This window comes from Episyrphus balteatus, chromosome 3, assembly GCF_945859705.1.
Source record: "Episyrphus balteatus chromosome 3, idEpiBalt1.1, whole genome shotgun sequence".
Taxonomy (NCBI): Eukaryota; Metazoa; Arthropoda; class Insecta; order Diptera; family Syrphidae; genus Episyrphus; species Episyrphus balteatus.
The window spans coordinates 63,822,456-63,845,551 of NC_079136.1; the positions used below are offsets into that span (position 1 = coordinate 63,822,456).

General features: G+C 30.0%; 2 protein-coding genes across 3 annotated transcripts in view; one reads left to right on the plus strand and one right to left on the minus strand.

The window, feature by feature from the left end:
- LOC129917146 (E3 ubiquitin-protein ligase RNF19B-like) overlaps positions 1–23,096 on the plus strand; it is an 86,104-nt gene that overhangs the window by 46,922 nt on the left and 16,086 nt on the right. For both annotated transcript variants that reach the window (XM_055997522.1, XM_055997523.1), the window contains exons 2-7: positions 4,329–4,940; positions 8,389–8,680; positions 8,745–8,898; positions 15,142–15,477; positions 15,540–15,676; positions 15,740–15,837. In XM_055997522.1, the coding sequence (XP_055853497.1) occupies positions 4,752–4,940; positions 8,389–8,680; positions 8,745–8,898; positions 15,142–15,477; positions 15,540–15,676; positions 15,740–15,837 (1,206 nt within the window). In that variant the 5' untranslated portion in view covers positions 4,329–4,751. The remainder of the gene's footprint in view (positions 1–4,328; positions 4,941–8,388; positions 8,681–8,744; positions 8,899–15,141; positions 15,478–15,539; positions 15,677–15,739; positions 15,838–23,096) is intronic.
- Positions 19,196–21,517, minus strand: LOC129917147 (uncharacterized oxidoreductase dhs-27-like). The gene is made up of 6 exons (XM_055997524.1): positions 21,313–21,517; positions 21,047–21,244; positions 20,663–20,974; positions 20,299–20,597; positions 19,923–20,102; positions 19,196–19,848 (listed from the first exon to the last, which is right to left on the minus strand). Exons 1-6 carry the CDS (start codon positions 21,424–21,426, stop codon positions 19,692–19,694), a joined length of 1,260 nt encoding a protein of 419 aa, XP_055853499.1. The 5' UTR covers positions 21,427–21,517; the 3' UTR covers positions 19,196–19,691.

The following is a 23,096-nucleotide window of genomic DNA, read 5'->3' on the forward strand; positions in this document are numbered from 1 at the left end:
AATGCGAGAACATTTTGTTCGTTGGAAATGTGGATTGTGTGGAAGGTGAATTGAGTCTGACAGTTTGTACCAACTAGAATTCTTTTCGCGAAGAATAAATTTGTTTTCTCAAATTTATTAACATTTTATATTGATGAAAAGTGAATAAATATAATATAAACTATCTTTCTATTGATTTGTTGAGAATTTGTGAGGAAATAAGACTTGAAACGTGTCTAAAATCACTTCTTTTCATTCATTCGTCATTCGTTGGTCGTGCTCAAGTGAATAGTGCTTTAATATAAATCAGAAATAAAATTTAATAAAAATTTTTTTCTGTGGTTTTTGAAAAAAGCTGTAAAAAAATGTGAATTAAGAGTTTTCAAAATTCAAGCGAGTTTTGAAAATTTAAGATCGTGCGACACTGTCGTGGGTTCTATTTTGACACAGTTTTTTGTTTGACAAAGTCAAAAAACTTAATTACAACAATTACACAGCCGAAATTACATTATATGTGTTCTTAGTCGCTGTAAATGAATCCGGAGTCCATTTTACCCCATATCGTCAGGTTTTCTAGGTAACATCGAAGTATTCAGAGACACCCAGTAACATAATCCCCTTTTTTCGATAACCACGTAACTACTATTCCTTAAAATATTTTGTTTGCTGCTGAAAAATTTTCAAAAAAAATAAAAGGGTTTTTTCAAAAATAACTCAATTGATTTCATTAAAAGTCAATTCGACTTCTGATTGCTTATTCCATCGTCTTGATGGTTTCAAGAAAAAAAGAATATTCTTATTTAAGAAGTGAAAATATACCTTGCAGATACGTAGTTATCACAGAAAAAGGACGAAATGGACTTCGGAGTCGGTTTCAGCGACTCAAAAAATGATTAAAAAAAAAATGACCGAATTAACGATTACACTGGCCAACAATTTTCAACTTTTTAAAATTTTCCAGAGAGATTTATATCAACTTTTATAGATTTGGGTTCAGTAAGCTCAAAAATAATATTGCTTTCTTGCAGCTCTAGTTTTTGAAATATTTAATTTTTCACATTTGGGGAAATATTCATATATGTACTAATTTTTAAGTTTTTATTATTTTGAGGGTTTATTAAAGTTTTCCAGAAAAAATTATATTAAACTCAATGTATTTGGGGTCAATGTATTCTAGGAGCTCTATTTTTTTAAATATTTTAGTTTTCCACATTTTGGTGGTAATTTCGTACTTATTTTAAAGTTATGCTTATTTTAACTGTTTGTTAACATTTTCCAGAAATTTCCTTATCGAACCTAATGCATTTGGGTTCACTAAGCCTAAAAATGGTAAAAATGGTTGCTTTCTAGGAGCTCTATTTTTTTAGATATATTAATTTTTCACATTATTGGGGTAATTTCATACTATTTTTTTAGATTTCATTATTACAAGCGTTTTAAAATTTTTGTTGGAAAAATTTGTTTCGAATATAATGTATTTCGGTTCAGTAAGTAAAATAAAAATACAAAAAAAAAATTTGTTTAATAAAAACAAATTTAACAAAAAATAAAATGCACGACTGAGGTCGCACGTACTTGCTCTTGCAGTTCAAAGCACTTTTATGTTAGTCTACTTGTAGATTTTAAAAGCTGGCTCTTAATTTAAAAAAAAAAATATATTGGGGAAGAGCCGACGCACTGTTGTCCAAAATGACTTATCTCGTTGCAAAAATCATAACTTTTGAACGGATTGAGGTAGCGGTACAGTTTTTTTTTTAATTTGAAGGAAATTTCCAGGGCTGTTACACCAATGAATTTCAAGAAAATTGTTTTACAGGGTGTTTAGGAATCATCGGCCGAGAACCGATTTTCTTAAAAAAAAAATATTTAAATTAAAATTTGTATGCCATTTTGTAGAAATCACTAATTTACATCTAAAAAAAGTTCAGATTACACTTTTCCATGATATTACGATTATAGAGAATGCCAAAAAAGTTGGTCCCGGAAGTCCGTCTGTCTGTCTCTCTGTATAAGGATCTACAGCCTAAACGGATGGACCGATTGACTTCAAATTTGGTATGTAGCATTTTTTGGAGACCTTCCAGAGGGGTTTTTGGAATTAATTTTTTTGGGCCAAAAATAACGGTACTTGTCATACACCAATTTCAGTAAAGCTGTAATTGCTCAAAAACGGCTCCAACGATTTTATTTAAAAAATTCAAATGTAAGTTTGAAAACAAGGTCTATCTTCTAATGAAAAAAATTTTTTTGGAAAATCATTATTAACGGTACCTGTCATAGAACGGTTTTTTTTTTAAATCCGATATTCTCCGAAACGGCTTATTCGATTTCAACGAAACTTTTTTTGAAGAAGCACTTATATAACTCAAATATAGGCCAAAAATAAAATTTCAAAAAAAATAATTTTTGGATTTTTAAAAAAAATTTGAAATTTTTTTTTGAAAAATAAAATTTTCGAAAACGGGACATTGTATTTTTTTGAAATTTTGTTTTTAGATGTGGATTAGTGATTTCTACAAAATGGCATACCAATTTTAATTTAAACATTTTTTTTAAAGAAAATCTGTTCCTTCTGCCTTCATTTTTTTTTTTTCAAAGTACAAAATCTCGGCAGTGCGCAAGCATGCGCAGCTAAATATTTTTATTTTGGATCAACAATTGATTGGTACACATACCCTATTCGGCTTAATGCATGGAACCGAATGGATTTTTTACGGTACCTGCCATAATCCGATATTCTCCGAAACGGCTTATTCGATTTCAATGAAACTTTTTGTGAAGAAGCACTTATATAACTCAAATATAAGCCAAAAATAAAATTTAAAAAAAAATAAATTTTGGATTTTTAAAAAAATTTTGAAATTTTTTTTTGAAAAATAAAATTTTCGATAACGGGACATTGTATTTTTTTGAAATTTTGTTTTTAAATGTGGATTAGTGATTTCTACAAAATGGCATACCAATTTTAATATAAACTTTTTTTTTAAAGAAAATCTGTTTTTGGCTGATGATTCCGAAACACCCTGCGAAATAATTTTATTGAAATTCATTGGTATAACAGCCCTAGAAATGTCCTTCAAATAAAAAAAAATTGTACCGCTAACTCAATCCGTTCAAAAGTTATGATTTTTGCAACGAGATAAGTCATTTTGGACAACCGTGCGACGTCTAGGGCATGAAAAAAATTTTTTTTTTGTTTGACTTTTTTGAGAAAAAATAAAAATGCAGTTTTATTTCCACTGCTTTAAATATTACGTTTACAAAGTTTAATAAAAATCGTTAGAGCCGTTTTCGAGAAATTCGCAATATCGTATTTTTTTGTATGGGAGGTATACGTTCTAAACGACATATAAAAAAACAAAAAAAACCAACTTTCAGAATTCCATAAAAATCATCTGTATCAAATTTGAAGAAAATCCGTCCACCCGTTTAGGCTGTGGAAATGTGTACAGATAGACGCACAACCGCATAGACGTACAGACGCACGGACAGAATTGCGAGACCCACTTTTTTGGAATTCTCCATCATCGTAATGTTGGTTTTGATTAAAACCTCAAATTTTTTTTTCGACACGAAACCAATACTTGCCCTATAGTATAGAGCAAGTAAAGATTGTATTAATTTCTATGAATTTTCATGTATGAATAATTTAAAAACTTGAGCTGCTAGAAAAAAACTAATGTCATTTTTGGAATCAGCACCCTCAACTTAGTAAGAAATGATAAACAACGGTCTTGAACATTTTTGTGTGTTGGGCAATGTTATATTTTGACCTAAGAAGATTTTTTTGTGCAGTTTACATATATTTTAAATATTTTTTTTGTTTAATAATATTTTTCAAACACCTTGCAAAATAAAATTTTAATGTTATTACAACAACTATTGTTCGGCACATAAAAACCAATTTGCAAAAAATATTCATTGATCTATTTTCAAAAAATTGATTTGTCCGAAAAAAAATTAAATATTTTCAAAAATTCCAAAAATGAATTTTCTGAAAAGTTTTCAATAGTTGAATAAAAAGCCAAATTCGGTTATAAGCTATTCTGGTGCAGGGTATTAGTTTAGGTGTTGCGAAACACAATGTTCAGAATGGGAATCTGCTCATATTTTCCGGCTGCCTCATTTGAAGAAATTCCTGCTCCTGTTGCTATTTTTTATTAAGTGAATTTCTTTTCCAAATATGAGATACCTACAAGTTTTTTAACTAAGTTTCATTTTAGGATCGTTTCAAAAACAAAATAATGTGTTTTTAACCCTCTAATATATCATTACCAAAAGTTAACATATGCACTAACTCTTTTTATTTTATATATTCACTAAATTAATGTTTTTTTTTTTTATTTCAGATTTGATACAACAAATGCAACACAACTTGTGTTAAAAAATATTCGCTGTCGTCCAAATGATTAAATTTTAACTTAAGTATTTCGCGTCTTAAGTGAATGATGTTTAAAATCCAAGTCTTCTAAGATTGTTTAGACAAAATAACTTATCAAATCCTTAACCTATTTATATTTATTTTTTTTTATTTGAAATTTAATGCAATTTTGTAAACAACTCTTTGAGTCTCAGTTATATATTAAAAAAAAAAATATTAACGAATTCCACTCAATATGCAAATAAAAAATAAATTGATACTTTTGTGCTGCTTAATTTAACGTGTTAGTGATAAAAAATATAAATCATAATAATAGACAATACAAATACGTAAAAAAATTAATATAAATAAAAATAGCTTTTAAATTATTGATTAAAAAAATTATTGCAAAATGAGTCGCAGTAGCAGAAGGAACACATTCACCAGACCAGGATTCTCACTTAGACGCTTGTTATTGCAAGGAGCACGAGCAGCTCGTGGTAGTCCACGACTTGGTCAAAGATCATGCGATGTTGAACGTGGTCTTTCCAAGTCAGAGAAGAAATCTGTTGAAGGTGCATTCGGAATGAACGAGAATAAGGTAAATTTTGAAGAGTTTTAAGTCATATACAGGGTGTCTGGTCCCCTGTTCTGTAACTTTATAAACGCTTTTCAACGTCTCTAAAATCCATTTTCTTCCATAAATAAAGCAAAATTTCTTTCAAATTCAGAATTTTTGAATTGAGAAAGTATGATTTAAAAAATAATGTCTTTTATTTTGATGAGATAAAATGGATCTTAAAGTCATTCAAAGACTTTATCGTCAATGATAAAAGTTACAGAACATGGGCACTGGTAAATAATGAATAAAATCCTTAAATGGCTGATAGCTACAATTATGAATGTTCTTAAAAAAATTATATCCCAATCAGTTTATAAAATATTAGCTTTTTGGGTTGGGGTCAAAATTCTGCCGGGGTCAAAACTCTTTTGTCAAAATTCTGCTTTCAAAATTCTGATTTTATTTGAAAGAAAGTCAGTCTATGCATTTTAAAAAAATATTTGCGACACTTAAACTAAAAAATTTAGGAAAGTACCAACGTTGAATTACATTAATGAGGTGTATTTTTCTTTAGTCAGCGCATATGCTATAAAAAAAAATTTAACTTTACTACTTTCCTAACTGTTTCTTGTGTAACTGTCGCAAATACTTTTTAAAGTGCATATACTGTCTTTCTTATAATTCACATCTATAAACCGTTGAAAACTATTAGAAACTAAAAAGAAAGAAATTATTTAACATTAAAAACCTTTTTTTTAATATTTTTAAATTTATTGATTTATCAAACAAAAAATTAACATAAACAAAATTGACAAAGTAAGTAGGTAATCAAATAAGCAGCGAGGAGATGATTTTACAAAATTCTGCAAAAACTTAAAAAATGGTTTGGAAAACGTTTGAAAGCGCGCGCTTAAGCAGAATTTTAAAAAGCAGAATTTTGACCCCGGCAGAATTTTGACCCAATCCTACTATCGCACCTTTAAAAAATAATAAAAGTCTGTTTTCCAATGTAGACTGTAAACATATAGTTTTTGAAAAAATTTAAACATAAATTAAAAAATAATGTAAAAGCTTTTTAAAAAAATGTCTAAAGAGATTTCAAAATTACAATAGTTTTTATCGTATTGAAATTCTTCAGGCTTACAACTTTTATCTCAAAATATTAATTTTATTGACAGATATAAAGATTCATATAAACAATATAGAGAAAATTATCTTTAGGCATGATTGAAAAAAAATATTGCGGCAACATTACACATTGAAAGAAATTCTGTTAAAAAAAGTATTTGAAAAATCCGTATACAAAAAATGCATTTAAATTTTTTCTTTACCCAATTGCAATCCATAGCTAAAAAAAATTAAAAAAAAAAAATAAATAACAAACAAACTTAAGTCTGCCCATAGGACCAAGAAGTCATAAGGTCTTACTTTCACTCAAATCCTGCGAAACAGTTTTGAAAATAGTATCTACGTTTTGCCAAAATTTCAAAGTGAGCTGCCATTTTCGCATTTCTCTCTTAGAAACAAAAACTTATGACAAAGCTTCTAAGAGATACAAAATATATCTTTTGCAACCAAAACCAAGTTGCGAGCAATGGTACAATCATGAACCCATCTTTAAAGTTCCATTTGTATAAAAACTCAAGAATCAAGATTTCAGCAAAAATTGCTTTGCAACTGAATTTTGGTCTCATAAGATTTATGTTGTTCTCTTTAAGCTTTGCTACTACACTTTTGTGTAGTTTTTATTAAAATGGTCGAAAAATTGCAGTTATAATAAAAGTCAAACTATTCACAATTGAACAGGCAAAATTACCCACAAACTTGGTAATCTTTGTTTTTTTGGGTGTATCTATCTGAAATTTTTCAAAAAACACCAGCTTTCAGTTGGCCTCAGAAATGGAAAAATACAAAACCGGGAGGTTTGCTGCCAATTTTTGAGGTCAAACTGACGAACGCCAAAAGCGGATCACAAGTGTGAAGCAGACCCGTGAGAGAGTTATGATTCCCTCGACTCGACATCATAACAGCTCCGAGAAAAGTAAAAATAAGAAGGATGTTCATTCAGGTTTAAATATAAACATCCTGCAAAAAAATTAAACTACCGACTTTGAGGCATGATTTTCTCTACAAAATCGACAAGATTCCAATATTGTTGGATGAATTTTTTGAAACCTTAAAAAAAGTGCTATTAGTACTCATGTTCATGCCTTCGAAATTATACTTCAATAACAATTGACTTGTGAGAAAGCTTAAAAAAAAATAAGAAAATGCTTTTCTGGGACAGCACATTAATGAACTGGTAACAATTCACATAAAATAACGCGATGCTAATTCTTAAAAATAAATTACCTTCGATGTCAAAAAATCTCAATATAAATCGTCAAAATGTTCAGTCGGAAAAATCAATTTTACTCTTACCGCGTCATAAAAGTACATCTTCAAAAGCTGTTTTAACTTTTTTAAGTAATTTTATTATGCGTTTTCGAAAAATTAATTTTTAAATTTTGATGTAAACCGGAAAAATTGGTCACAGTTCCGGCAACATTATATCAAATGAAATAAGTTTTTTTATGATTTTCAACTAGATTAACTTACTAGCTACCTAACTTCATGTTTTGCAAATAGATCCAAGCCATTTCCCACAAATAAATGTATCTTAACCTTTCAATCTACAAATTGACATGTTTTGCGTTCCAATTTTATAAACAATTAATTCTCTACGCTCTGTATGTATTTTTCCTTTTATATTGCCAACACAAAATTAAACAAGAATATCTCGAAATATAAAATAAAATTTGCAAATAGATTTTTATTAACATAATTAATTATATTACTCTGATTCATATCTTTTTATCATTTGCATAATTTGAAGTTGAAGTAGATCTACAAGTACCAATAAAAAAAAATATATACATATATTTAAATAAATAAATTGCCATTTCATATTCTAATTTTAGCTTTACCTTATCTCTAAATGATAACAAAAAAAAATAAACAATCAACTAAAATACAGACAAAAAAAAACAATAAAAACAAAAAAAAAAAAACTTTTGCAATCTTAACTTGATATCCATATTATTTACCTCCACACTGAAACAGATTTCATTTTTGTTTGCCATATCTAATTTATATTGATGTCATTTATTTAGCATTTTTAATAATAACAAGAACAAGAACAATCAAAACAATTATTATTATTATTAATCTGAATCAATTGATAAATCAAAATAGAAAAATAGGGCAATAATGACGACAGTCTTTGCCTTTTTTTGTGTTACAATTTACAATAATAATCAATTAAACTGACAGATTCATCTCTCTAAATGCCCCTTTTCATAAATTAGATTAATTTAATTACATTTAATAGCTCTCTCTCTCTAAACTCTTAACACAGAGTATCATTTAATTTAAGTTCTTTCTCTGTTATTGTTGTTGTCAGCAATTTTACATGAATAACAAACCAAAATCACTTATCTTCTTTCAGAGCATTCATGGAGGAGATAACACATCGCAGCAATCGTCAACACCACCACCGTACAACAGTGCTTCCAATTTACAAGGATCCTCCTCGTCATCATCATCATCAACACAACAAAATGCAACAATCATCTCACCATTTAAAGTCGACAATGGCAAACATTATTGTCCCATTTGTTATATTACAGAAACTTTGGCCAATCCATTTTATAGCTTGGACACTTGTAAGCATACTGTTTGTCGTGTATGCCTCGAGAGGTATTTAAAAAATGAAATCAACGAATCAAGGACTGATATAGGTTAGTCTTCTTAACACATTGTTAATTGAAATTCATTAAAAATGTCTTTTACTTTTGATTATAGCTTGCCCTCAATGTTCAGAAGCAATGCATCCAAGTAATATTGAAGTCTTACTCAAAGATCATCCAGAATTCATAAATAAATATGAAGATTTTATGGTTAGAAGATTTCTATTAGCAGATCCAGATTCAAGATGGTGTCCAGCACCAGATTGCAGGTAAGTTTCAGACTTTCAAAAAGCTTTTATATCAATAATACTGGTTTACAGCCCACTATTTTTTTCTTACGTATCTACTTTGACATCAGGGACTTGGAAATCACTTTGAAAAAATTACGATAGATACGTTTTCGAGATATAATTTTTCAAAGTTTTTTGTCGTTATTCTTCCCAGCATACATAGTATTCGAGCTATATCTGAATAAATAAGCAAGAAACACTACAATAACTTTTCTTTTCACTCCAGATGTTTAACCCTTTCGGTACCAGCGTTACTCTCATGTAACATATCTTTAAAAATTCGTAAAAAATATTCTATTAAATATTTTTTTAGGTTTCGATAGCTTAATTGAAAGATAATAATGCCTATATACTGGATTAGTACAAAAAGCATGCCAAATATCATATTTTTAATTTTTTTTTTATTTTTGATCATAATTTTGAAAAAAAAAAAAATAAAAAAAATGTTAATCCAGAAAGTGTTTTGTGTTTTGGCTTAGAAGAAGTAGCATACATTATTGTTCTATAAAAAGTTATTTCCTGAGTTGTCCGACTTTTTGTGGTGGTCATAGGCAGTTTATGTTACTTACATGTAACATGAGAATAACACATTAGTTTTGCTATTTATTATTTTGGAACATAACTTTTTGCTATTCACATTTCTTATTTGTGATGTTCTTGACACGATAAAACATTTTTGAAAAAAAAATTTTTAATATTGATTTTCATAGCTTGGGTTCGAAAGGGTTAAGTGCAATATATCATAACATTTAAAAAAATTTGGCAAACAAAATTTCTTACTGAAAGAAAAAATCAAAATCTTTCGAGCTCTTATAGTTTTTAATTTTGAATAGGAAAGATAACAAAATTATTTTCTTTAAAATCTATGGATAAGTTATAGTCCAGTAAATAAAGGAGTTTTACCCTACAAAAGGTCCGGTAGTTCTAAATTTTTGATATGTTGTTAGGTATGGTTGGTAGATAGAAAAACCAAATTTCCACAACCACGCCCCCTCCGCCCCCTTCAGCATCACCGAAAAACCATAGAAATCTGGCACTTTTTTCACTTTTATGCCCATAACTTTTTTCTGGTGCATTTTATTGAGAAAAAGTTGTTGGAAGACTTGTAGAAAACATAATTTCCTACGAAAATGACCTTGGTAGTATTTTTATACAACCAAAAACAACGAAGTTATGAAGCGTCCAAAAACGTGTAAAATTTCGGATTTTGCAATATTTTCAGTTTCTTGTCACGTAACAGAGCTATAACTCTTTAACAATTCACTTTTACGCAAAAGTCTTCATAAGCAATCTTATAGACAATTTAATTACCTAAAATAAAATGTAAACCACTTTGATTTTGTGAATCAAAAAACCGAGTAAGGGCTAAAATAGTAAAAAAGTGTTTTTGATAGTTTTCGACACTTTTTGAATTGTCCATTAAATGAAGGATTTGTATCCCACAAGAGGTCGGGTGGTTCTTATTCTATATTTAATCAGGTTTTAATGGTAGATTGAAAAGAAAAAATAATAGCCACGCCCCCTCCATCCCCTTAACCATACTCCAAAAACCAATTCTGCATTTTTTCATTTTTATGAAGTTTCATACAAGAGTTGATGAATATATACAATAGGGTGGTCCTTAGGAACCCCTAGAAGGGTTCCAAATCGGGAAAAAAAAGCCTAATTTTTTCAAATTTTTATTCCTAACCCTTCCTGACCATATTTCAATTAGAAGTTTATATAAAAAATCCGCCATTTACCCAACTCTGGACACAGAATATCGCCCCCGCTATAGTAACTTCTTATCAAAATAGGGCCAGGAAGGGTCAAAGATAAAAATTTGAAAAAAATAGGGTTCCTGATAGGGGACGTCGTCGCACTCAATTTTCGAAAAAGAGTAAAATAAGGACCATCCTAATATACAACTATCAATCGATAGAGTTGATACAAATTAAATTTTAATATCTTATTACTAAATTAAAAAAAGTTTTAAAAGCAGAGAATGGTCCTAGTCGTTATAAAGAAATCTAATTACCAAATTCCAGTTGACCAGTTTTCCTAAAAATCCCAGTGGTTTAAAAATCCCAAATTTCAGTATTTATCAACAATCGATTGACAGTTGTAAATCACAATACGGGTGATTATAAAATTGATAATAGAACAGTCAAATCCTGTTTGCCTAAGAAGTATGGAGAAGGTTAAAAGGTTGAGAGTAGTCAAAGCAGCTGCAGGCACAGTTTTGGAAGTCATTCGGTCTAAAGTTTACAATACAGATGAGTACCCACCCGTCCTCTATTTTTTGAAATGAAGAATAAGAGTGGCCCTTTGGATAAATGGAAAAGGAAATGTTTGGCCTTATCCCATGCTGTTATAGCTGCTGCTCGTCCCCGATCCTTCGAACAGAAATAAGTGTATATGTATAGGAAGGTCCTAAGCTTCTCATTGATATGATTACATCCCTTGGCTTTTCATCAAGTCACCACGAGGTGCAGCTACTTGAAGTTTCTACTATCATGCAACCACAACCACCCCTGATTCAACTCGAACGTACGGATGCTTTCTTCCAGTTGCGCCAGAATTAGTATCTATACCATAGAGCTTCAAAGATTTTTGAGGAAGACATCGACTTACTTTACCTAGGGCCGATAACGTGTACCTTCGAAAACCTGGGAGGATCAATTTATCTGCTGAATTCTCATTTTTCACATTCAATTCTATGGAGAACGTCTTACTCATTCATGCCATAAGTGAATGTGACACCACCTCAAACATCTTTGTTTTCGGAAAAAAACAAATTTTGCAAAATGTTTCAAAAACCCCTCCGCACTTGAAGCTGCAGAGAAGTTAAGGACCCAAATGCCAGAGTTCAGATATATGGGAGGCGGAAGAACATATCTTGTTGGCTTTATATGGAGAGGACAGTGGTCAATCTCTAAGCTCTCTTCGATATTTCAAATTTATGAGCAGTTCAACAAAACTTAATTTGTGCAAACTACCGCCTACAAAAGATGCAGCACACTTTCATTTCCTCCGGACTTATCACCGGATCATGGCGTGGATGGGTATTGAGAAAAATCTTCTGGAATGGGGCTGGACGAGAGGATGCCACGTATTGCAGTCCATTAAAACTGTACAAGATCCTGCTCCCCAAAAATTGATGAAAGCTGTGTCATGCAAATACCTATGTGCCTAGATGCATGGGAGCTGGCAGATGCAGGAAAGAGGGACTTAAATGTTCACATTCTGTAAGTTTTGCTGTGGACAATCCTGTCAAAATCGTCCACATGAATTTTTTATGAAGACGACGACGAAGAAGATCAGATATCATCGATCAATTTGAAGAAAAATTCAATGAAGCCAAATTTTCTCATAATTCACCATCTTCAACTCCACCTATATTTTCCCACCTGCTACCCCTGCCCCTCATACCCCAATTCTTTTACCTTTGTCCACTAATAGCCCACCGCTTTATAAGCGCATGAGATATTAAACTAGGTTATTAAGAAATATGACTTTTATTAAATAAAATTACTTACTATTACCTGGTTGTATTCATGAAAATGAATTCCCTACAAAAGGATTTTTGGCTAAAAATTAAAAATTAGGAAGTTATAGCGCTGTAAACAGGTAAGAAACTGAAAATAAAGAAAATCGGAAACTGTAACTTTTTTGAAAAATTCTTAGTTTGGTGGATATTGGATGTGCAAGTTGTAGAAAATTTTGTGTTCTACAATTTTGCACATTAATTTTTCACATTTAAATGACCAGAAGGAAGCTATGGGTATAAAACTGAAAAAAATGCAGAATTGGTTTTTGGAGTATGGTTAAGGGGGTGGAGGGGGCGTGGCTATTAATTATTTTTTTTTCAATCTACCATTAAAACCTGATTAAATATAGAATAAGAACCACCCGACCTCTTGTGGGATACAAATCCTTCATTAAATGGATAATTCAAAAAGTGTCGAAAACTATCAAAAACACTTTTTTACTATTTTAGCCCTTACTCGGTTATTTGATTCACAAAATCAAAGTGGTTTACATTTTATTTTAGGTAATTAAATTGTCTATAAGATTGCTTATGAAGACTTTTGCGTAAAAGTGAATTGTTAAAGAGTTATAGCACTGTTAAGTGACAAGAAACTGAAAATATTGCAAAATCCGAAATTTTACATGTTTTTGGACGCTTCATAACTTCGTGGTTTTTGGTTGTATAAAAATACTACCAAGGTCATTTTCGTAGGAAATTATGTTTTCTACAAGTCTTCCAACAACTTTTTTTCAATAAAATGCACCAGAAGAAAGTTATGGGCATAAAAGTGAAAAAAGTGCCAGATTTCTATGGTTTTTCGGTGATGCTGAAGGGGGCGGAGGGGGCGTGGTTGTGGAAATTTGGTTTTTCTATCTACTAACCATACCTAACAACATATCAAAAATTTAGAACTACCGGACCTTTTGTAGGGTAAACCCCTTTTTTTAAGCTTCATTTATTGGACTATTATAAAGATATGACCATTTTTGTAACGATCAATAGTATCGACTCTTTTTGATTTTTTGTCTATAACTTGAAAATCAAGCCGAATTTGAAAATTTGTATGACGTAATTTTTACTTGCTCAATCGGGTTGGTTTCGACTCAAAACAAAAAAAAAAAATTCGAGGTTTTAATCAAAACTAACATCACAATGATAGAAAAGCCCAAAAAAGTGGGTTTCGTCATGACTTCCGTCAGTCGGTGCGTCCATCTGTACAAGTAGCTACTGCCTAAACGGGTGAACGGATTGGTATAAATGTTATTTCGTAATTTCCAGGGTTGTTTTTTTTTTTATTGTTTTTTTAATATCTCGCTTAGAACGTATAGCTCCCATACAAAATTTTCGAGTTGTTGCAATTTTCTCGAAATCGGTTTTAACGACTTTGATTAAATTTATATAGAGGTAGCTCTTATAATCTACAAGTAGACTAACATAAAAGTGCTTTGCACTGCAAGAGCAAGTACGTGCGATCCCAGTCGTGCATTTTATTTGTAGATAACACCGACATCCGACACACAAAAAAATAATGGTATATACTCTAGACTAGACCTACCTACCGATATGTATTTAGACCCGCTGAATCCGAATTTCAAGTCCGTTTGGCCCGGTCACCCTACAGTTTTGAGCTGTGACTGAAGTTTTCTTGCAATTTGTTTGTCTTTCTTGGGTTTTTTTTTTGCATTTTTGTAAAAAATGGAGGGTGACCGGGCAAAAGGGACTTGAAATTCTGATTCAGCGGGTACAAATACATGCCGGTAGATAGGTCTGGTTCAAAGTACATGTCCCTTTTTTTGTGTGCCGGTGTAGTTAAATTTTTTATCAATATGTATCATCTTAAAAAATTTTAAAATTAAAACATGTTAAAAAACTGTTCAAAAAAATTGTTCAAAAAAGAGAGAAAAACGTGATTTTTGATGCTTTTACTGAATGGTCTATTTTTATCCTTAAGCATTTTTACACGATTAAAAATTTCGGTGTTGATTCTACGAAAATTTGGGTTACATGTGAGGCGACACCAAAGTTTTATTTAAATTTATGTCCATTTTTAAGTTTAATACAAAGTTTATTAAAATTAGTTTATTTTTGTATTCAAAATTAAGGATATATTCCTTAATTTAAGGTTTCAGTTTATTATAATGATATTTCTTTCTTTTTCTTCTTTATTATTTTATACCTACCTCGCTAGGACCGAATAATGGTGGTATTATTATCTCTTTTATTTTTTCAAAAACTATGTGAAATCTTTTTGCCGATCAAATTTTGTCAGTAATTTATATATATTTTACTTTGAAAAAAAAAAAACACAAAGCGCCTTCAAAATAGTACAAATTCAGATTTTTTATCAGAAAAAAAGTTACCAAATGCATTTTTCTAAACCAAAATAGTTTTATATATGTAGGTAGGTATATAATAAAATCACTACTAAAATTTTTGTTTTGAAAAAGGCCTAATTCCAAAGGTTCTATTAAAAACTACGACAGAATTTTTAACCGTGTAGATATTGAGCATGTAACGGAAAAAAGAAAATACTTTATTTTTTTACTTTGAAAAATCATATCTCGAAAATCTAGCCATAAACATTTTTTTAGATAAGATTTTCGGGTTTTATGGGCTCAAATCTATACGTAAAGTATAACGGACCAAGTGCCGTCCAAAAAATTTTTATTTTTTTGTAAACTAATGTAATTATTTCAAATATATTCCAACAGCTACGCAGTTATAGCTTCTGGTTGTGCATCATGCCCTCGTATACGTTGCAAACGTCCTGGTTGTGGTGTTAATTTTTGTTACCATTGCAAAGCCGAATGGCATCCAGATCAGACTTGTGATGCAGCACGAGCTTCACGACAAAGTCCAACTCGTGCACCATCCGGTAGCATTAGTCAGGACTCACAGCATAGAGATGATATTAAGCCATGTCCACGATGTCAAGTTCTTATTGTTAAAATGGATGATGGATCGTGCAATCATATGGTGTGTTCAGTTTGTGGATCAGAGTTTTGTTGGCTGTGTATGAAAGAAGTCAGTGATCTTCATTATTTGAGGTTAGTTTTTTTAAATGGTTTTAAATGGAACCCCAACGAATACATTTTTTTTCTGTTTACAGTCCATCAGGTTGTACATTTTGGGGTAAGAAACCTTGGTCAAGAAAGAAGAAACTTTTATGGCAGCTTGGTACGTTAGTTGGCGCTCCAGTTGGAATAGCTCTTGTTGCTGGAATTGCTGTTCCAGCAATGATTATTGGTAATAAAAATCATATAAATTTGTTAATTTAAATATTTAATTGTAATCTATGTTTTTAAATAGGAATACCTGTTTGGGTTGGAAAGAAACTTCATGCGAGGTATAAGACTGCTACAAAACACAAAAGAAATTGCTCAGTACTGATTGGTGTGGCAGCATCGGTGAGTACAAAATAGTATTTTATTCCTGTTCCTTTGTGTTTTTGAAATCTTGAACGAAAAAGTTTTCGAAAATAGTTTTGTTGTTTTCGATTAACAATACAACTTTGAAATCTAATTTGATTAAATTTGCAACACCTGACTTTTTTCTGGATTAATTTTAGTTCTAAGCTCCAGAATGTCGTGGAACAAAAATTAAAAATACGATGTGTTCCTTATAATATTTTCTATCGTTTTGGTGTATCTTTGTTTTATTTAAATAAGTAAATACAAGATGCTAGTCACTTAAAGTCAAATTTTAGTTCTTAAAAATTCTTTTTCGTTATTATTTCAAAAAAAAGCTTATATGTAATTGTAATCAACTAGAAAAACCCTCGCCCGCTTCGCAGAGCGTTTTTCTGAACAAAAAAAATTGTATTGAAATGTAAAAATGACTTTTTTTTATATAAACCTTCCCCCTAACAAACACAAAGCGCATGCAAAAAGAATAAAGTTTGTTATGAGCGTACAAACGTACATTTAGATTTAGTTTATTTGTATAAAATAATTTCTGAATTTCTAAAATCACTTTTATTTCAATACTTAAAAGAACTTTTCTCAAACACGTTTGCTTAAAACAAACAAATAAAGTTCGGGCCTTTATTTGATAGGCAAATTAACTTGTTGTGCAATATTCCAATCGGATCTGGCATAAAAAACTTTTGCCCGTGGCATTATTGTTTTCACTCCAGTTTCTTTGATTTATTCAGCTTAGAGCAGGCTGTATACTATAAACAGAGGGCTCATCATGAGTGCCTGTGTTGATGGATAGTGGAAAAAAAAAGAATGCAATACTTTCCACATGCACACTACACAATTAATATTAACTAAAAACAAATATACTAAGGTAAACAAACATATAAAATAGATAAAAACAATTTAAAATATTGACTGACGGTTAAGAGGCTCATTTATACCATAATTTGTTCTATGAAAATCAATATCTAAGAGTTTAAATTTTCGTAGGTGTTAAGATGCTTGCAGATAGTTAAAGCCAAGGCAATGTTATATGTCAGGAGCGTTTATCTAGTCATTAATTAGTTGATAAAAGAAATTTATATCATTAACACGAATTTGTAGCAAAGTTTGGTAGCAAGTTGTAAGGATCTGTCCAAGGAAAAACATTAAGGCAAAGCAAATTAAATTATGTTAGATTGACTCGATATAAATAATCTCATAAAATGGGCGCCATACTTGATAAGCGTACTCGAGTTGGAGTCGAATGAAGCAGTTCTTTAAAGAAAAAGATAATGGGTAGTCAAGCGTTTTACAATTTCGAACATTGAGCTCGCTTTGTTATTATGAGGTTAATGTGTTGGGTGAATTCTAAGTTTGAAATGAATTGGGCACCCATGTTCTTAAAACTAAATAACTGACGAAGCTTGTGCTGCGATGTTAGGATTCTACAACATTTTTTAATGTCTATAAAATCCATTTCATGATGATAATATGATAATTTTCGTAAGATAAAAATTACTTTACGCTTAAGGGGGGAAATCCCTCTGGAATTTTTTATTTTTGCATTATTTTTTTTTTGCGTAATAAATTTATTTATCAACCGAAGAAACTATTTTCAGTGGTCTTAGCCTTAAATGAAGCCTCAAAATTGCCTAGATAGTCCCGAAACCAATGCGCTCCGAACCTACCTAGTACGAAAACGAAAACTTTAAACGCATTTTTTTCGAAACTAGTTTTTTTCCGCGCCGTGCAATGTAACTCAAAAACTAATGAAGCTATCGACTTGAAATTTGAAGCAAATTACTCCTTAACTTATTGGCCACAACATGAACCTAAAAGTTGAATACAATTTGTACAGTAAATATTTTTTTTAACTACTTCTTTGTAAAAAAAACATGTTTTTTTTCGTTTTTTTTAATTCTAATTTTTATTTTTCATTTAAAAAAAATAAATTTAGGTTCATGCAATGCGTACTAATATCATCTAACGGAAAAAAATTTCCTTTTTGATTTAAGATGATTTCCTGGACCTGTGCATTGCACGGCGTAAACTAGAGGCGTCAACTTTGAAAGGCTCCAGAGCCGCCATTTTGTTATTTTTTCATTTCAAAAAATTTTTTTTCAATACTTAATAATGTCAGTAATATCTTGTCTTTTTCCAAATTTCAATAAGTGCTTTCAGTTTTTCATAAAAAAATATTGAAAAAGGTGTCGTCCAGAGGGATTTCCCCCCTTAAAAAAAGATTTTCGAAAATTTTGTTGGTAATAAAAAAAAAGTATATTACAAAAAGTCGTTGGAAATGGTCTAATTTAGATAAAATGCCACATTTAGTAAAAATATAACGTATTAGTTTTCTTTCAAATATCTCAAAAACACATTTTAAACACAATTATGAAGTTTTTTTCAGTAATCTGAAGAAACACACACTTAAAAAAATTGGTTTGAAAAGGGCTAGCGATTTTTTTTAAATTTTGTTTTTTATTTGAAAGTCATTACTGCGCCATTCAATCATCCATGAATCTATCGTTTTGCTTTCAAAATAAAAGTATTTTTGAAAATTGACAGGGCTTTTTTTCTGTCACGGATGGGAGTGAAAAGGACTGATTTCGAGGATGTGTCTGCAGTACATATGAGTCATTCCAATCATTTTTCTTTTCTATATTTAAACGATTTACTTTGGAGTAAACTAAGTCATAATACTTGGCGTTATTGAAATAATTTTATCATATGATTCTATGAGAACAATAGTGGCGTAACCCACTTTTTTCAAAAATGAGTTTATCATAAAAATGGGTATCTCAATATATCTATTTTAATACAAAAAAAATATGCAGGTAGCTACACTCAAAACTAGATGGCACTCAAAAAACTGTTGTTTTAAAAAATCCTGTTTCTTAAATCTCTGATAGCTCAAAACTTAATTGTATGGCTTACGCCACTATTGTTCTCATAGCCTCATATCTCATATGTAAATGGTTTTCAGTCAAAAAATCCCATACAAAAATGAAATGAAATTAAAAATTGGCAAGTGGATTTATGTTTTTTGTAACTGTGTGTGAGTAATTTTTTCAAATAAAAAAAAAACATATTAAAAGAAAATACAAAACAAATGTTCTATGAATGGAAATATGCAAATAGGTGTAAATCTTGTAAAAAATTGAATCCTGGAAAATTTGATTTCGGTAAAAAAAAATTATCTCTTTTGGTAAATAGCATTTGAGATACACTATATTTTTTTGTGTTATCTTTCAAGAATGCGTTGTTTTAGAATTTTTTTTAATTAATTTAATTATATTAAAAAGAAAACAAATGCATTTGACTAAATGCTACCATATTCTTTGGCATTTTCAAATGAAGCAATTTATTTTTTTTATTATTCGGCTTTGTTTTGGAATTGTTTGTATTTTGTTTTCTTTAAATACATTATTACTTTTTTTGTAATTACAACATGTAATCAAAATTTTTTTTAAAATAGCAATTTTGTGCATGAGAATTTTATAATGGTGTTTTATAGTTGCTATTATTTTGGTGTGTACTATATATTTTTATAATATTTCAATTTTACATTTTAATTTGATGTTTATTTTTTGTTTTGTTTTCTTGTTTTTAACTTGATTCAATGTTTACTACATAGTTTCTCAAAATTTTTTCTTGTTGTTTTCATTTTACTTGGAAATGTGTTTTCTTATTCCAAAAATATTATTATTTAACTGATTTTTTTTTTGATTTACTTTTTTTTAAGTTTTGTTTTGTTTTTAGCAAAAAATCGTATAAACTAATTTTAAAAATTAAAAAAAAAAATGTTAACATTATATGTTTGAGTGTGTTTGTGTGTTTTTTTAGCAACTTCCAGTTCTCTTTCAATTATTATCCAAATTTGCCAAATAATATGGATTCAATACTCCATCATTATTAAAATCTTCCAATGCATCTATTAATCGTTCTTCGGCATCTTTCTTTCCCAATGCAATATCGACTGATCCTATGCATAAAAGTAATGCAAGAAGTTGAGATTTTCTAAGAAAAAAATAAGTGAAATTTATAAAAAAAAATAAAATTTGTTTAAACAAATATAAAAATGACTTTCTTACTTGTAATCAAGTCCAAGTTTTTGCCTAGAATAATCAAGATCAACTTCCAAATCAACATTAACTTTTAAAAGATTCTTCTTCAAACAGTCATAGTAGAAGTCAAGTAGACTCTCGGTGTTCTTACGTCTTACATCGGATGTTAACGAAGATATCATTAAAAGAGCTATGTCATTTGTTGCCCTGAAATATAAAATTTGGGTTTTTCAAAAAATTGCTTTTTTCAAAAAATTGCTTTTTTCAAAAATTTGGATTTCTCAAAAATTTGGATTTTTCAAAAATTTGGATTTTTCAAAAGTTTGGATTTTTCAAAAATTTGGGTTTTTCAAAAATTTGGGGTTTTCAAAAATTGGATTCAAAATGGGTGTTCCCAACTTACCGACTATATGTAACCATTTGCCAATCTAGAATCACACAATTATCTTCTTTGCTTGGATCTGGTCTATTTTTTAATAATAAATTATTTGACCAAAAGTCTGTGTGTGTTATCAAACCCATTGGCTCATCTGGTTGCAAAAGGACCTCTATGATAGATCGAGTTTTATTACGAACTTCATTCAGAGCCTTTAAGACCTCCTCTTTGCCACCGATATCCAAAAGGAATTTACTCAAGTGGGGTAATCCGTGTTCAACCAATTGTTGATAGCTATCTGAAGCCTTGTCAATTTGGAAGAGGAACTGAAAATGGTTTAAATCAATAAGTTTGATGATGGTTTTTTTTTTTTGGTTATTTTGTAACTTACTGGATATTTCTCATTCAATTGAACTTTTTCTTTAAATTTCATAGCCAACGATAATGCATGAACAGCTGAGATCGAAATTATGGCATACTTTGTTTGCTCCAGAGTTAGGCCGGATGTAAAATGTGCTGATTGATAACCCATTGGTCGCATATCTTGCAAAACCAAAATGCTCTCTGATGGTTCGGGACTTGATTCTTCTTCATTTAATCCGGTATTGTATGTGCTGTGATAGCATTTTGGCACTGCCAGTGTCATTGGCTCCGCATCGGCACGTAAATGTCGTTTTTGAAATTCCAAGAGATCTGGGAGAATCTGGGAAAGATAAAAAGTTGAGATTTGAAAATGATGTTTTTGCATGATTTGAGACTTTATAACACTCCTCACCTGAGTATAAAATTTGATTTCCCTCAAATCAAATTGTGCTTCGGTAACAAAAAATCGACTAAACGGATCATGTGGCAAAAGTTTAATAAACAATTCCAATTGATGTTTTTCATCTTGAAATTCGTATTGTATTTTAACGGCTAATACTTCACTTAGATTACTTAAGCCATTTGAACTTCCCGCTGATACAGTGTAGTCCTGATGAAGGAAAATATTGAAATTATGTCAGATTTATAAAATAAATAAAATATTTGGTATTGTGTTACCTTTAAAACAAAATCTGCATTATATTTATGATGATCTTTCAAAAAATCTTGTATCCATTCCGTATTGACTAACCAGTTTTCAGTCTCAAAAGATTCATCATCAATGTCAGACATTGTTACTTGTGTTTTTTGGCTGGATTAATATGGAATATCTTTTTTTTTCACTTTTCTGAAAGAAGAAAGAGTTTACCTTCGTTGAATAAGGGTGTGACATTTTTTTTTATTTTAAAATTTTATTCAATCGCAGTTCAATATCAGTAGAATTTTACTTAAGTAATAAGTAAAAAATAATTGAAAATTTAAAAACTTGGTTAACTTTCAATATCTAATTTGATGTGTTACGGGTGTGACCTTTGATATACATAAATCTAATTTTCGAACTTAATGCCAAAATGTACAAAACGATGAAAAATTATGAAAACGCATTTTAACTCAAAATTGTGTGACAAATTAATGTTACCAGTGTCATTTTATGATTTTTACTTCATTTTATCGAACCCAATACAACATGACATATATAAAGTCCTAAAGGAGTTGCTTCTGGCGTTTTTATATTTATTGTTTAAAAAATATATTTAAAGTTTTGATCAAAAATTTGTGAAATATTAGCTATAGTCTTTTGTGTTACTATTGTAACGGGTGTGACACAGAATTCAGCATGTGTTTTTCTTTTTAAATCATTTAAAGTTAAAAATTTCTTGCTTCCTAATAATATGTTGAAAAAAAGTAACGGGTTTGACATTAGAAAATTACACACTTTACATCTTGTTTTCCGTCAACGTGACACAAGATGGATTTAAAAATAGTTAATAAAGAGCCTTAAGTTTAAATTAGCAAAAATATTTCAAGTGAAGTACTTGGTTGGTATTTCAATAAAAAAAAATATACATATGTAAATAATAACAAAAAATACTGCATAAATTTGAATAAAAAAAACTATATTCCGACCTCTCGAATATCACTTGCACTATTGCTTTAGAAAAAATATTGTTTTTCCTTTGTTATAGATTAAAAAAATGTGAAACAAATTAGAAAATATTCATGTTATTCAGCATATAAAAATTATTACAGCTTTTCCTTGCACATTTCTGAAACAAATATATTTGTGAAAGAATTTTTTTTGTACAGGGATGCTTATGAAACATATTTAAATATTACGTATTTCTCCTTAACGAAGGGAAACATTTTTTTGTTTCTCTATTCTATTGCACACTTGCAAAAAAAAACGTAAAATTTGGAATTCAAAACTTTGTTTGCAACAGCCTGCGGTTTTGATTTTAAATCAGTCTCATGGCTGCATGCTTTTGCCCCAGGTCTCATATAATTTCCAACTTTTCAAGATCTCCATTTCAAATTTTTATTAAGTTATTGCAAACTTTGTCTTTTTTAATGGATTTTTACTGAATTTATCCATAATATTCCCTTTTTATAAAATATACGCCAGAAACTGAAAAAAAGTCCGAAAATTTAGTTAAATTTTCGCGCATTTTGCAGTTAGCACTGATCTTTCGAAGCCTCGAATCTGTGCCTACGTTCTATAACTCAGTCGAGAACTTCTCGCATCGAAAAATTTTGAAACAAAAATTCCAAACGTTTCTCTATTTGGAAAAATAGCCTGTGTCTGTATCTCGATGTGAGAAGCAACCCTGTAAGTTTTTTATTCCATTGGAATATATTGGAAACTGTCAAAAAAAGGGAAAATATTTTAACCTTTGGTCATAAAAGGTCATATGGACATAGTTTTACATTAAATATCCCAAGGCTCGGTAGTCCGAAGGAAGAGC

Coding starts and splice junctions, on each gene's coding strand:
- LOC129917147 (XM_055997524.1), bottom strand. CDS start 21,426: ATGTCTGACATTGATGATGAATCTTTTGAGACTGAAAACTGGTTAGTC. Junction 21,245..21,312: donor ATGCAGATTTTGTTTTAAAG/GTAACACAATAC, acceptor TTCCTTCATCAG/GACTACACTGTATCAGCGGG. Junction 20,975..21,046: donor AAATCAAATTTTATACTCAG/GTGAGGAGTGTT, acceptor TATCTTTCCCAG/ATTCTCCCAGATCTCTTGGA.